Below are 15,406 nucleotides of genomic sequence, written 5' to 3' on the forward strand. Positions count from 1 at the left end.
CTAATATACCATTTTTTCTGTTTAGGATCTACAGGATCAGGTCGAAAAATTTCCTCTTGTTCGATAAACTGTTTAGGCACCGATTTCTTCAGGTCCGAGTGGGGTTGCGATTTGTGCTCAGAGTCTTTAAATGTTTTTTTAGAGACTATGGAGATGGAAATCTTTTTCGGTTCAGAAAATTTAGGCTTAGGATCCGAAGGTTTGTCTTTCGACGTTGAAGTTGTTGGAGCCGATTTAGTTTTAAGAGCCAGGTGTTGTTTTGGCTTCGGTGCCGAAGGCGCCTGTGGGACTAGGACATGTGGTTCGCTCGGTCCCGAGCTACCGAAAGGCTTGTCTTTTTTCTTTGGAGCCGGGCCCGGGGACAGGGCTTCTGAAGTATGTTTTTGGCCGCAACTGGGGCCAAAAGACGAAGACTTCACCAGGGCCTTATTCTTTGTTGGTGCGGTTGGGATAGGGGCAGTTGTACTCACTCGTTGACTAGGAGTAATGTGGTCGTCTGAGTCTTGATCGTCTGCTTCGGACACGATTTTAAAGTTGAAAAAATCCTCCTTCGGGACATCGGTCCCTTCGTCGAAGATATCCACTGGTTCCAGAGCTGACCTCTTGATCAAAAAGAGGCGCAGGCCTGGCAATTGTTCTCGTTGTGTTCTGGCGAGATGCACAGGTTACAGACCTTATGATGGTCACTGTGTGGGAATTTGGTTCCACACAGGGGGAATTTTTTTAACGGAGTCCTTTCCATGAGCTGAAGGCATCGATAGGCCCAGCGACCCGCGTCGACGACCGGAATGGAGCAGATAAGATGTGCGTTGAACATCACCACATCAAAAACAATACCGTAGAGTCATAGATAGTTTGCGCGTCAAAAAAGTTTAAAAGACAAGGTGTCAAACTGGAGCGCAAAAGTTATATCCGAACCCAATGGCGGAAAAAAAAAAAAAATCAATCCAAGGATGTAGTAGTGCCCATGCGCACTATAGTCCAGGGGAGGAGTCACCTATCTTGTGACTTCAAAAGCCTTCTTCCAAGACAACAACAAGGTGCAAGCATTCGAGCCCAAAACCAGATGGGCATCTAATGCAAAGTGTATTATCTGCAGCTCATATGCCTCAAACCTGTGCTTTCCTAGGATGCCAGATGTACAAAAAGAGAACGGTATGGAGGGATCAATCACTCATTTATTTTAATCAAGGTACCATCAATTGCCCTGATATTTTCAGTATTTCAAAAATAACTATTAATATTCAAATAAGAACACATATTCTTCAGCGGGACAAGGAATCCGTTACTTATAACAAGGACATCAGACATTATATACATATAACATAAAAAGTCACAAATATATACAACCTATACATAACCCTAACATATACAGCTACTACTGCACACTACTAAATCCGAGTGATACACACTGAGGTCGTCCTCTTAGCGTCAGATGTATCACACCTCTATCATATTCACTAGTGTGCGCATATACTCTTAAGCCAATATCAACATTTTTGGGACTCCTCAAAAATCTGTGGACGCTGTCGTTGCCTCTTCAGGACAAGGGTCAAAATATCTATATCTATAACAACAATCGAAATTTCTATCATAAACTATTCATTGACACCACAAAGACAGTTCTATCCCTCATTAGCCAATACAGTGCACAGGAACCAAGCGTGTAAGATTACCACTGAAACGGAAACAAACTCAAACTGTGATCAGGGAAAGGAGTGAACAATTAACATGAGTACCTGAACTTTTATACACACTCTCAAACACTATGAGAGTTTTATAGGCCGGTAGTGTACTTCAAACTCTCACACACCGTGAGAGTTATATATACCTGGGTGGTACAAACGGGGGGTTTGTACCACCCAGGTATATATAACTCTCACGGTGGGGGTGAACCAATTCTACACCTGTAAAGATGACAAAACGGTCAACGTAGCTCCAATTAGTGAGATTTCCTGAGAGGTCACAACAACAACTTGCTCAGAGTACCTAAGTTTGCATTGCATCACACAAATTACCTTCAAATACTAAGTAAGCCGTGTAGTACAAAGCAGAGTGCCCACTGTTCACTGTCTAATCACTCCCTCGTATGTTTCTCCCTAAGGAGACACAGATAAAAATGATTAGACCCAATACCCTAATTGTAAAACTCAGAGAATCAGAAGGTGTATAAAAAGCGACCCGCCTGACTCCCCCCCATACCTGCTGGCAAGATCAAAGTATCCAACACCCCTTTACTATTCCGACACGTTGCAAGCTTGAAAACACTCGCCAGCTTAGATAATACTAGGGTGTGCGTGCTCACGTATGGTCAGGCTTCTCAAGAGATCAACAACAGACTACCAAACAAGAGGGAGATCCTTGAGTTACATCTCGCTTTTGCTTCTGTCCGATGTATCACGCTTGTAAAGAAAAGAAAGACTTCACCAATCAAAATGCCCAAGGGGATTTACGAGGAATGTAAAAAAGAAAAAAAGAGGACTACTTAGCACGTCAATCAAAAACCAGTTCAGCTTGACATTGAAAAAAGGGGCTCAGATCTAGCTTATCATTACAGCATACAAATATACGGAGGCTAGGGTCTCGGGAGACGACAGGCCTCATAGAATCTGAAACATGAGTAACGCGGTATCTATAAGAGAAATTCACAAATGGAGGCGACTTGAAGACCTAATTCCCAGGGCAAACCAAATTCTATCTGGCCTATAAGCAAGTTAGTGATAAAGACAAAGGGGGAATAAAAACAGGTTGGAGGAGAACACCAAGAGAGAAACAACGCTCTCCAGGACTCCACGTTAGTGAGTGGAGCTGCCTTTATTCAAGAAAACCCGATCCCGGTAGGGGAAGAAACACCCACCCAAAGGCAAGAGACTACAAAACAACCCAGTTAATGGAGGGGCTCAGAAAATCTATCCTGCAGCTGTCCACATATGGGCATTTGAAACAATCCACAATAAAAGGAAAGATCCACACCGGAGGTTCAAATGCACTGCATGTTCAACAACGGGCTTACAATCTAAATACAAAATCCTTCAACTAACATTCTCCATCTACATCTGTACAGCACCATACCTCATATGGCTGCTCCCTGAAATAGGGGAATGGGTGTTTCTACAGAGTCATTACACGTGTTGTAAAGGCATAATATATGTAAACAAATCATGCATAAACCCATTATAATCTTTGAAATAAATCTCAAAACAATGTTTTAGATCAAGGCCCAAAGTTCATCCCGGTCATTCAGACCTTCTGTAGCCGTATGGTATCTCTTAATTAGTCGAGCCTCTGTATGGTTTAATTTCATTTCTAGTTCACCCTTACTGCATACTTTTATCACAACCAGTACTGACCATACCAAGTCTTCCTCACTGTGTTGATGTTCTACAAAATGCTGCACCAAAGGGGCTCCATGTTTGTTACATCTAATACGGGACTTGTGCTGCATTATTCACCTTTTCACAGCTTGAGTTGTCTGTCCAATGTATGACTTCCCACACAGACAGGTCACCACATACACCTCATTTTTGGTGTTACAACTGGAGAACAGTTTTAGAGTCTTTAGTGCTAGGACACGCAACACAGTTATTATACCCGTAGTGCCCTATAAGTGCGGGCAATCCTAGTAAGCCTTGAGTATCTTTTTGGGGCACCGGTTCCTTTGTGGCTCTCACTAGGTGATGTCTAATGTTTTTACCTTTCCTAAATGAAAACAACGGTTTCGGCATATTCAAATGGTCAATTAATCTCCAATTTCTCAGGATGATTTGTTTGACTTTGTTGGCTTTTGGGTTGAACGCAAGGTCACATGTCATTTGTTCAACTTCCTCTTTAGTTGTAGCTGTTAACGTTTCTTTAGGGGTATACCAGGCCCTTTTCAATGCTGTTCTTACCAATATTTTACTGTACCCTCTCGCACACAATTTATTTAGTAAGTTTTCAGCATTTTTAAAATAGTCTTCTCTGTTGGAACAATTGCGGCGGATCCTTAAAAATTGGCCATACAGTAGATTTTATTTAAGGCTTCTTGGGTGCCCACTAGTGAACTCCAACAATGTGTTTCTATCCGTGGGTTTAGTAAATAAACTCACTTCTAGTGTACACTCATTGGTGAAAATCCATACATCCAGAAAGTTAATACAGACGTTACTTGGAGATTTGGATGCCAGGACTGACATTCAATGCTGGCTGGATTATATAGAGGTCTGAAACGCCGGAGCTATCTTCAGCATGGCAGAGGGCCTGGTCATAAAGTAGGATGGCAGCCAGCAAAAAGGGCTTTGAAGAAAGACTGACTATGGACAAACTGGGTCTTAACATTAATTGCCAGGAGTTCTTGACAGCTTTACTTAAAGTACAAAACGGATCTAGGAACACATTAAATTGTTGCATTCGGCAAGGGCCTTACATCACTTACCTGGTAGGAATGAGGATAAGGCTACTGGAAGAGTTGATCAAGGACTTTTGGTACTACCACCTGGAGTAAGGGATAATCGTGAAGTGGAGCACATTCCAAGTAAGATAAACACTGCAGCAGACTCAAACTCCTGTTACTTGAACAATGTCAGCAATTAGACATTGCTTCTGGATGTGCTCAGGTCTCTGGGAACCAATTGAGCTTTAATGAAGTGGACCAATTTGCATTCAGGCCACATACACAGCTAGAAGCCTTATTTCGCTGGAGGCTAGATCCAGAGACCACAGTAGTGGACGTCGTCCTTCAGGAATGAGGGACAGTCATTTAAGCTTTCTCTTCCATTATAATGCAAACCTGTGTGCTGGCTTACCAAAGGTAAAAAGAACAATTGATGGACAGAATGCAGAACAATGTCATACATTCATTCCAGTACAGGGATCTGGGCCTAAATCCATCGATTTTTTGCTCACCATGCCATTCCAGTTTGGTCCCTGCCACATGCAAATCAATCTCGACCCTGCGCCCAATGGGAACATCATGCTAGGACTGGTTTCGGGCTTTCATCAGTCAGGATAGCTTGACCCCCAGTGGCATGGAGAGCACGGGACACACGCCTGGGCATACCTGTCCCACTCGGGGTGATAAATGCAAAAAGAACAATTGATGGCTTGGCAGTTCGGGCTAGACTGTTCCCATGAGGCACAGGGTCAAGACTGATTTGCATATGGCCAGGTCTAAACTGGGGTGGCATGGTGAGCAAAAGAATGATGGATTTAACACAGATATCTTGACTGGGGGGTGAATATATTGATTTGTTCTGCATTCCGCCCATCAATTTTGTTTTTTTTTTTGCTTTCTCGCCCTAAGTGTTCCAGGTATGCCCAGAAGTGGGTCCTGGGCTCACTGTGCCACTGGAATCAAGCTATCCTGGCTGAAGAGGGGTGAAAACCCCAAACCAGTCCTAGGATGCCTGTTTCCGTTCCAGGGAGGACCTGGCTTGGCAGTTCGAGCTTGACTGTTCCCATAAGGCACAGGGTCAAGACGGATTTGTATATGGCCAGGTCTAAACTGGGGTCGAATGGTGAGCAAAGGAATGATGGATTTAACCCAGATCTCTTGACTGGTGGAGAATGTTTTGATTTGTTCTGCATTCCGTCCACCAATTGGGTGTCTTTGGCTTACCATAGGGGACAGAAGGCATATCAAGGACGGACCATTGGCCTCTGGGGATCACCAGTGTGGATCTCAGTAGTCATACAACTTTTTTTTTTACTTAACTAATAGGTTCTCTGGGTTAACTTCACCAACTGGACCTATAAGGCAGTTTCCTATTGGTGGTCGGAAGGCTTATAGGTCAAATCAGAGGCCTTTAGGTAGAGGCCTTGATCCTCAATTCCTGTTTTTTCTCTATAAAAGGAGCTCTATTGAGTAGTCAAGTTGCGTCACAATTGTTTCCTTATCATTGCTTGCTCGCTGGACTATTTGAAGTCCGCTACTCTTCAGCCCCTTCTGATATTTTCTGCTCATGTCTCTGCTGGTTAGCCTGGTCAACAGGAAGTTTTTTCTGGTCTCCAGTTTTTCTCCTTCCTGCTGGGTTATTTTCTGGATCAGTTTCCGGACTGTGTAACAATCTGGTACCCGGTACTGTCTCTGGAAGTAAACACCCTGATCTGCAAACAAAGAGAACTCTGTAACTGGCGCCCAGAAGACCAGCTCTAGACAATCGTATGATTCAAATAGTTACCTACTTTTAAAAAACTCTTGTTATGAAAAGTAGGCACATGTACTCCTCATCTGTACCAGCCAAACAAATCAGCAGAACATTTTCAATTCATTAAACCTACAAGCTGCATAGTCCGCATTTACAGAGATGATGGAGAGCCCTACCTAGGTCCCTACAGTTAGAGTACCTCACCTTAGTGTAACCTAAATTTGTAAATATTGAACTGATTCCCTGAGTCTACCATCTCCAACTAATAATAAAAACATAAGCCGCACATCTTTCTCCATAACGTAGTTTCTGCAGATATTTCACTACACGTTCCGTTACTCACAAGGATGCTGTTCTTTGGGACCACTGCATTTCTGGAATGTGGTACCACAGACAATAAAGGAGAGTACACATTATGGGGGAATGCCGGAAAGGGCAATTTATTAGTGGTTATTATGGTTGCAATACAGTAACATTTTCTCTAACGATAATGCCATAGGTCACAGCATATTTTGGAAAAACTGTTTTTTTCTCATACCAGTTTCTTACAAACAAACAGAAGGTAGCTGATACGTCGCATTTCACAAATAAAGTAATAGAGGCAGCAGAGAACAGCCCATATGCCTAATCTTCAATGAAAACGAGAATTGGTTTATCTACTTACAGATATTGTCTTATAATCACCCTCAATAAAATTTCTTAAAGGTGTGAGAAAGTTTGCTGCAGCAGTCTGAATGAGTTCTCGGTCTGCAGTTCCAATTCGTTTCTGTGTTTCTCCACATTTGATTAGTGCGTTTCCTGTAAGAGACAAATACAAATCTTTTCACAAGTTTGTGTGCAACCATCTCTGAATATACATATAGGGCAAACAACCACCAGATCTCCTTTGTTTTTGCATTTACAATCTCTTCAGGAGTTTAATTTCCCTACTGCCCTCTCAAGGTAGTTTTGCATTCCACAGAACCTTAGCTGTGGCATCCATTCCCAAAAGTCCTACACAACTATTACATTTTTTCTTAAGGATTAGATTGCATTTTGTCACACCTAAAGCCACAGTGCCCCCAAGGCAGCATGATCACAAATACATTTCTGCACAAAAAAGCAGCAACGTTTTCTGTGATGGTATTTTCTTTTAAATGTAAAAATTCAGGCTGAACAAGAGGTAATCAGGAGACATACAAATTTGGCTAAACTCACCCTCAAACTTTCCGGTTAACCCCAAGGAGAGAACAGGTTTGCAGATTTCTCTACAGGATCTTTTGCTGTTATAGATTTCAGCATGGTCTAATACACACATTTAAGTTTCAGGGATCAGGCTTTTATGGACACATTATGGATAAACACTCTCGAGCAGAACCAACCCTCAGTTCTAGACAACAATGTTGCAAATTCTTCTATTGCCCCCTGTCTTGGGTTTAACAGTTTAAAGTTACCCTATCTCACCAATATAGAAGAGTAAGGCATATGCATTAGATAGTACCTAGTGTACTGAGCCTAATAGTTACCACTGACTACATTGAGGAGACACTACTGATTTGTGTCAGTACATGAATGCAATTTAAAGCTATTAAATAGGAAGCCAAAGATGAATGAGGGGCACACTAACAAATGCATCTGATTGTGCATTACCTTAGTTGACAAAAAAACACCCTGAAAGCTTCCATTTCTGCTATCCCATGCTCCCATATTAGATGGGACTGAAGGTTTATACCCAAAGTAACGTTTTACTTTAAAAGCTATGTCTCAAATGCATGTTTACTGAAGTTTCTTGATGCTACACAAACATAACCAAACATGAAAGACATAAAACAGATAAGAACATTTTAGGGCAAATTGGAAGCGGCTTTGAATATTAAGAATTTTAATTATTTCTTGAAGCCAATCAAAGATGTTTGGTTTACCAGGAAAAGATTCCATGAGAAAACACTCCCTCAATAAGTGAGGCACAGATAGTTACTGGAACATCTCTACAAAATTAGACCCAAATCGAAGGTTTTGAAAAGGGGTATGAGATTTTGTTTGACAGAAAAGGGAGAGCATAGCATGCACAATCTTTTGTAGAATAACCAGAATTAAATTGGATTATTTGGGCCAGTGGAAAAGAACAGGAATTATGTGATACTTAACTGCACTTTGGCAATGTTGTGGACTGCCGCATTTTTGATTGAAGTCTTGTAATCAGTTTCTTGCTAAGCTAAATAACAAGATTTGGCATAAACTAGTCACAAATGGGTTAACATGGTAGCTACTTGCTTTCTTGGAAGGTACACAATGTAGAACTGTCTTCACAACCATGAGATGCCAAAAGCAAGTGATGGAGACTTTGGTTATTTGAAGTTTGAGGGAATGATTGGCATCACAAGGGTGACGCCAACATTTTTTAACAGTTTTTACAGGAACACTTGGGGGCTCATGAGGTCTATCCAGAGGGCAGAGTTGCTTTCAACAATATGGTTTCTAGTGATGAGCACTTCAGTACTTTCAGGGTTCAGTTTTAAACAGTTGTGGCCAACCAGCAATGAAAAAAACCAAGGTTCCGGGGAAAGTAATATGGGGAATAAAGGGTCTATCTGATCTCGTATTAAGAGTAAGCACATTTTGAGAGACGTAAGCATGTGTATAAATATGGGGGGGGGGGAGGAGTTTTTTCTGCAACAAAATGGCACGTCGATGGGATTCGCAGGGGCCCCTGCGTACGACAATACCTGTATGGCCAAATTCGAGTCCGATCATACATACACCGATCAAGATTGGATGAAACATGCAGCCTTATACTGCAGGTTTATCGATGACATTTTTGTCCTTTGGACATCAGACAGACAAACATTAGAGGAAAAACTAGCAACACTTAACCAACATGATGAACATATTCAATTTACGCACAGCATAAGTGACACATGGATTTCTTTTTTGGATGTAGCTATACGACTAGAAGCAACAAGAATACAGACAGAAGTTTTCCGCAAAGATACAGATGTAAACATTGCTTTGTTGTTTCAAAGTTTCCACCCCCAAAACTTGAAAACCAATTTACCTTTTTCCCAGTTTATGAGGATTAAAAAGATTTGTTCGGACACAAAGGATTTAGACAAACATCTTGATATTCAACAGAATAGGTACACAGAAAGAGGTTATCCCAATGAAATTTTGATTAAAGCATGGAACCGTATAAAAGTTTGTGATCGTGAGAATTTATTGAAGCAGAAACCAAAAAAAGCTACTGAAAAACATGTATTAGTTTCCAAATTTTCCACCAGTTCTCAAAAAATCAAGAACATAGTCAATCGACATTGGGAACTACTTAAAAATGAAGGAGACTTTCATGGAATATATTACCTCAAACCAATTTTTGCTTACACAAGATCAAAGAACCTGAAAGAAATCTTAAAGACACAACCAAAACAGGGACAAGAAAGAGAGCATGAAAAAGTGTGCCAATTGTGTCCATTGTAACAAGGTGATAGTTGGTCAACCTTACACCATCCACAAACAGGGAAACCCATTTTACTGTTTCATTATACAGATTGTAACTCCAGTGTTCTGATTTACTACATAAAGTGTCCATGTGGGAAACTATATGTAGGGAAAACGGAACGGAAACTAAAGATAAGAATTTCGGAACACAAAAGCACCATAAGAAACCAAAATACCAAGAGTACTTTAGCAGTACATTGGATGGAGGCTAAACACAGCATAGCCCAACTGCAGTTTTAAGTCCTTGAAAAAATTAAGCAGCACGAAGGAATGGATCCAACAAGATCCCTCCTCCAGAGAGAAACCTATTGGATAAAGAGTTTAGAAACTCAAGACCCAAAGGGTTTAAATGAAAAAATAGATTTTTCATGTTTTTATAAATATATTAAGAAATGTAATACTGTACTTAAGCAGAAATGTGTGTGGTTCTGGTTTCTGAAAGAAACACTGGCAAGTTAATGATAATGCACCTACTTCAGCCCATTTTATGTTTGTTTCATTCTTATTTATTTTTGTTTTTCTCACTTTTCATTTTATTTATTTTTTGTCACTTCGCGTTTTATAATGTTTCATTCTGGCGGACTTGCATCGGACAACGCGGTGGTGAGCGTCGCAGGTTCGTTATTTACATGTTCATGGAGGACCGGGATAGGCGGAAGGAAATGGAGTTGTGAGTCGCGGGTTCGCGCTCCAGCTCTTGTAGTCCCATGTTGATTTCCTTGGAGGGCCGGGATAGGCTGGTTGTACACGGCGATTACGTAAAGATGGCGGAACACACTCTCACTTTTGATTAACTAGGAAGCAGTCTTTGGAGCGAGCGTTTATGTTTAGCGGCGAAGTCAAGAGTTTTCAAGGATTGTTATAAGAGATTGAAAGTTACGATATGGTGGTATACATAACTCTTTGAGCATAAGCGCTTGTTTGTTAATCGACAAGATGCAATGAGTGACACTCCTTTACTTTTGTTCATAGCAGTTAGACGAGCAGTGAATCTCAGAATTGAACAAGATGGTGGTACATGAGATTGAGGTGAGCCTTATGAATTGTTCGTCGATGTTAATGCAGTGAGCATGGTAAATATTGGAGGGTTAACCCAGGCAGCATGATATTTTTTGCATATCGGCGTGGCATTAGAAACAACAGGAAGCAGGGTAAGCTTTGTCGAGTGTCGAGCACGGCATTTTTCACATGGTGGAGGGAGTAAAGTTCTATTCACAGTTTTTATTATTTTTACATCTACAAAGGGCAAATGAGATGTAACAAACACGTTAGCTTTGTAAAGAAATAATGGCCCCATGTTTGTTTGTGAGTTTTGGCATGGAATGAATCATTGTTTATATATGTTTTAGTTTGTTTAGTTTTTAGGCCCCCGAAGAAGGGCCATTCTTGGCCTGAAATGCATTGGCCATCCAATGGAATCTGGATACAATGTTTATGGTTGTGAATTTCATTGCTATGTGAATTCAACCGCCGTTTGAGGACTGTTTATGATAATCTCAACCATGATTAATTCATCAATGTAAAATGTACATTTGAAATAGCAATTGTATTAATTTAAAGTTTTGTGTATGAAGGATTGTTTGTAAAAAAGATAAAAAGGATAAAAGATTTTCGGTTGACAAATAAAATTGGAAAGTTTTTCCAGCAACAGAGCACAGTGGTCGAGTGTGATTTCACTCGAGGTAGGAAGGTTCAGAGATAGGCACGGAGTAGGACAAACGTGCTACCACTGTAGCACGCTCCTTAAAACAAAGAAGATTCAGTTTAAAATGGAGTTTAAACCAAAGAAGAGAGGTTGTGCTTCTCCATTACATATATATAAATACGGACACCCATGTTTTGTAACTCATACGTAAATGGGGCCCTATGCACTTGAATTGGGGGCGGGGAGCAGTATAGAACCTTGAGGTACTCCCCATTTAATATAATTTATTAAGATACTCCCAGAGCCAAAGATAACTGTTGCTGCTGATCAGTAGAGACAGATTATATCAATTTAATTGCAGCCTTGGAGCCCAAATAGTTAAGCTCTCCCAAGAAAACTAGAAGTCTAATTTTGCAGAGAGGTCCAGCAAAACTGATACATCATCTTCTAAGATTCGCCAGCATTTGAATGTCATCAAGCACTGGAGTCACCACCAGTGCTCCTGGCAGGCCTAAAATCAGCTTGAACAGGGTTGACGTGTTTGTTACACACAAACAATGAGTGAGGTTGATGAAAATTAGTTACAGTTGTAGACAACCATGAGTGAAGTTGATGAAAAGCAAGTAAAATTTTCAGTCGGGTAAGAAATGCTGTAAGACCACTGAAAATACCTAAAACGATGTTTGCAATTTAGTTTCTTAAGGTTTAGCTTCAGTGTTAACCCATAAATCAGCGCATTAATCCTGGACACTACTCCGGGAAGAAGGCTCAGCGGGCATAGATGAGAGGTGTAGGTGACATATACTTAACAAGTCTGTGCACAATCCTGGAACCGAGACTTGAAAGTGCTGAAAGAAAGGAACCATCTCTGGCCTTCTCAAAGAAGGCCAGAGATGTAGAGGGTCCTCTTGGCCCTGCTTCATTCCCAGACTGAAGCCCCTCGGGGAGCTATCAGGAACAAAAAAGCCCAGGCAAAGATACTTAACTGGTTTCACTTCACAAGACTAAAATTTTCAGTATTAAATAAGCCCTGTGTTGGGGAAAATAATATTTCTATTTAGTACTAATTTTGCTGCATGTAAAAGTAATGGAGTCATTTTGTACATATTCAAAATGGTTCACAGACACTGCTGAAAAAAGTGCAACCAAGATGTAATTTTCATATCAAAGTCAATGTTGAGTTCTATATACGAGATGCAGATCATGAATATCTGTACTTGCCAAAGCAAGAAAGCAGACATTGGTGGTTTAAGTTTCTACAAAGTATAAATGTTGACGCAGCTGTCACCATCCATTAAGCACTGCAGTCAGACTTCTAATTGTTAAGAAAGAAAAAAAGCATAGTTTGCCTTAAACAGAGAGATCCATTACTAGTGTAATGCTTCTTGTGTCAAAAAGTAAAATGACATGAGCTAAGTCTGAATTTGTAGGAGTCATCCTGTAAAAACGTCATTGGCCTAAGACAGCAGTAAGGGAATATGAATAATATTTTGCAACCTTATTTGGGAGTGCTGTGAAAGATGCCACCAGACCGAAGTCTCAGTTTATAACTGAACTTGTCAAACGGCCACAAGAACACTTCTCCGAGATCCAACAACTGGCTATTTTCTGTTTTGTTTCCTGTTGTTTTAACAAATTGTTGGTCTGGTCCTAAAACTGCACTGTACTATTTGGAATGGAGAGCATTTTCTAAAGTCTCCTAACACCCATTGAAGGCAGGTTTATTTCCCACGGAAGACGCAATGTTTCTGAACCCCAAAACGAATTTGGACTCTAAGAGCTGATAAAGAAGCCTCGCTTTACTGTCAAAATACTAAGGTACATTTTTCCGCATTTCAGTAAGGGCAAGTGATGTAGGTTTGCCCAAGAAAATGTAACTGGTGCAGTTGTGTATGTCCACTATCAGGATAACTTAAGGATGTTACTATTCAATGCGGCATCAGAGGAAAAAACAGTAATCCTTGGTTGTACAATGTTGTAAGTATCAACAGAATCATATAGATTATGGTTTCAGCAGGGGAGATGTTACTTTACGACTGAGCAAAAGGCAACGTTACATTGGGGAATGCACTTAAAAGTGCATCCCCCACGGGTACAAGTTGTCCTCTCACTAGGCTGGGGAGAAGGGTGACAGTTGGCGATATGTGAGGTTCAAGTGAGGGGCTCAAACTTTTTTCACCAGTACCCTGGAAGAGGAGTCTACCAACCACCTTTATTTAATATACCTTCAGTAACCCATAAGTGGGGCTCATCACAACCCCTGCATGCATGTGGTGAGGAAGACTGACTTGTGTGGCAAATGTTGTTGCAGTGTTACATTTGCGGACGTACAAGTGCTGTTAGAGGGTGCCCGAGAAGATGGCTCTGTTTTCAGCACAGAATGATGCTCCCCTTGTTTCGTTAGTACAGTTCTGCTTATTTATGCACCTATCCCCCAACGTATCATGCATGCAGTTAAATATGGTTTAGGGATTCCATAGTTCACTATTCAGACCCAAGTGTTGCTAGAGAAGAAAAAGATTGATCAAAATCTATTTTGCTGTTTGGCAGATTCCGTGCCATAATAGATTTACTTTTGATGGGAATTTCTGAGCTACTTTATCCACATTCTTAAGGCCTATCAGACTCCTCCTTTGCCTGTCACTGGGTGCAGACTTCGATCAGAGACTTGACTGTCTCCCATGGAATAAAGATTCAGCTTACCAGTTGTGTCTAATCCCACCACTTTGTGCGTTTGCGGAAGATGTCCCCAGCTCCGATTGACCATATTTATGAACTCTAAATATGGCACATTGGTTATTACTGCATTAAAGCCAAAATCCCCATGCTCCCCAAAGCTCCGGGATCAGATCCTTTAATATGGCTGGATTTAGGAAGAAGCTTGACAGCACCTGTGTGGAGCAACATCTGACCAGACACAGTATTAAGATCACCCTACCTCCAATTTCTTTCACCGACATCCAAAACTAAATCTAAACCATGCTTATTAGAATAACCTTGCTTCTGTACCATTCTGGTGAGACAGACACAGTATTGTTTTGGAGAAGAGTAATGCATTACCTTGTGAGCCAGAGCAAGGCCCAATGTCTGAATCTGCATCAAGGACGACTAAATTATTTAAGAGAGCAGGACGGCCTCAAATCTGAAGTCAGATAGTTATGAATGATCCAAGACTGCTTCAACTGGGGATCAAGATCATGCTTGTCTTCTGGGGAGTGTCCACTGCCTCTTAATCCTCTCTCCTCATCTGGATTTGTGGGAGCCTGTATCAACCCTAGAAAGACACCAGTTGTTCTTTCATTTACCTTCTGACCTAGGGTAGTGCTGCACGGACTAAGGGTGGTCACTGTGTCCCAGGATCCATTTCTACCATTATTACACTCCCCATAAGTCACTATACAAGAGGTCTCACGATTTAAAGGTGGTGAGCAATCATGATTCTAAATCTCAGTTACTCACTTGTTAGCAGAACCAATGTGTCAAATGAGTGCTCCAGTTCCTCTGGATGCCACTGTTATCCAACATTTTTGACTGCAACCAGCATGGGGACTGCTGTGGAATAGAAGTATATTCCTAGTTCTTTGTAACATTTGCTTTAACACCATCTGAAGCACTAACTGGTCGCTGCCTAAACTGTGCCTGGTATCAGTATTACTTACCTCTATCGGCAGTAGCCTCATAAACCTATGTTTGAATCCAGATCACATTTTCGGCACCCAGAAATAAGCACCTATGAATATTTAGAATGCCAATTTGTATATTGGGGGCGAGTTTTAGATTTTTGTGAATTCTGGTTCTGGTTCAGTCTGCCCCAGGAGCCCCATGATTCAGGCAATTCAACTTAGTTTACCTTACACAGGGACAATCTTTTCAAGGTGAACTGTATACCTTAAAAAAATAATTTCGACCAAAAAGCCACTCTATTTGACATCCCTTCTCAGGCTAGCATCCTCAAAAAATTCAAGAGTAGACTACAAATTCTCCTACTAATGCTTTAATTAACATACACCTGATGACAATGATTGTACAAAGAAATTGGCAACTGTAAGGCAGTGATTGAATCATTCTTCCAAGTCTCAACTAGACTATAATGACCCCTTGTCTAACCGCTGCCTCAAGGAGATGTTTACGCTGAACAAACTATCTAAACAATATTGAAAAA

At 41.0% G+C, this 15,406-nt stretch overlaps 1 protein-coding gene across 2 annotated transcripts in view; it reads right to left on the reverse strand.

Annotated features, from left to right (window-relative positions):
- The window catches only part of SH3GLB1 (SH3 domain containing GRB2 like, endophilin B1), a 289,157-nt gene that overhangs the window by 146,400 nt on the left and 127,351 nt on the right, over window positions 1-15,406 (reverse strand). For both annotated transcript variants that reach the window (XM_086953975.1, XM_086953976.1), the window contains one exon: window positions 6,790-6,923. In XM_086953975.1, coding sequence (XP_086810101.1) covers window positions 6,790-6,923 — 134 coding nt within the window. The remainder of the gene's footprint in view (window positions 1-6,789; window positions 6,924-15,406) is intronic.

The sequence above is a fragment of the Lissotriton vulgaris genome, chromosome 1_1 (assembly GCF_964263255.1).
Source record: "Lissotriton vulgaris chromosome 1_1, aLisVul1.2, whole genome shotgun sequence".
Classification (NCBI taxonomy): Eukaryota; Metazoa; Chordata; class Amphibia; order Caudata; family Salamandridae; genus Lissotriton; species Lissotriton vulgaris.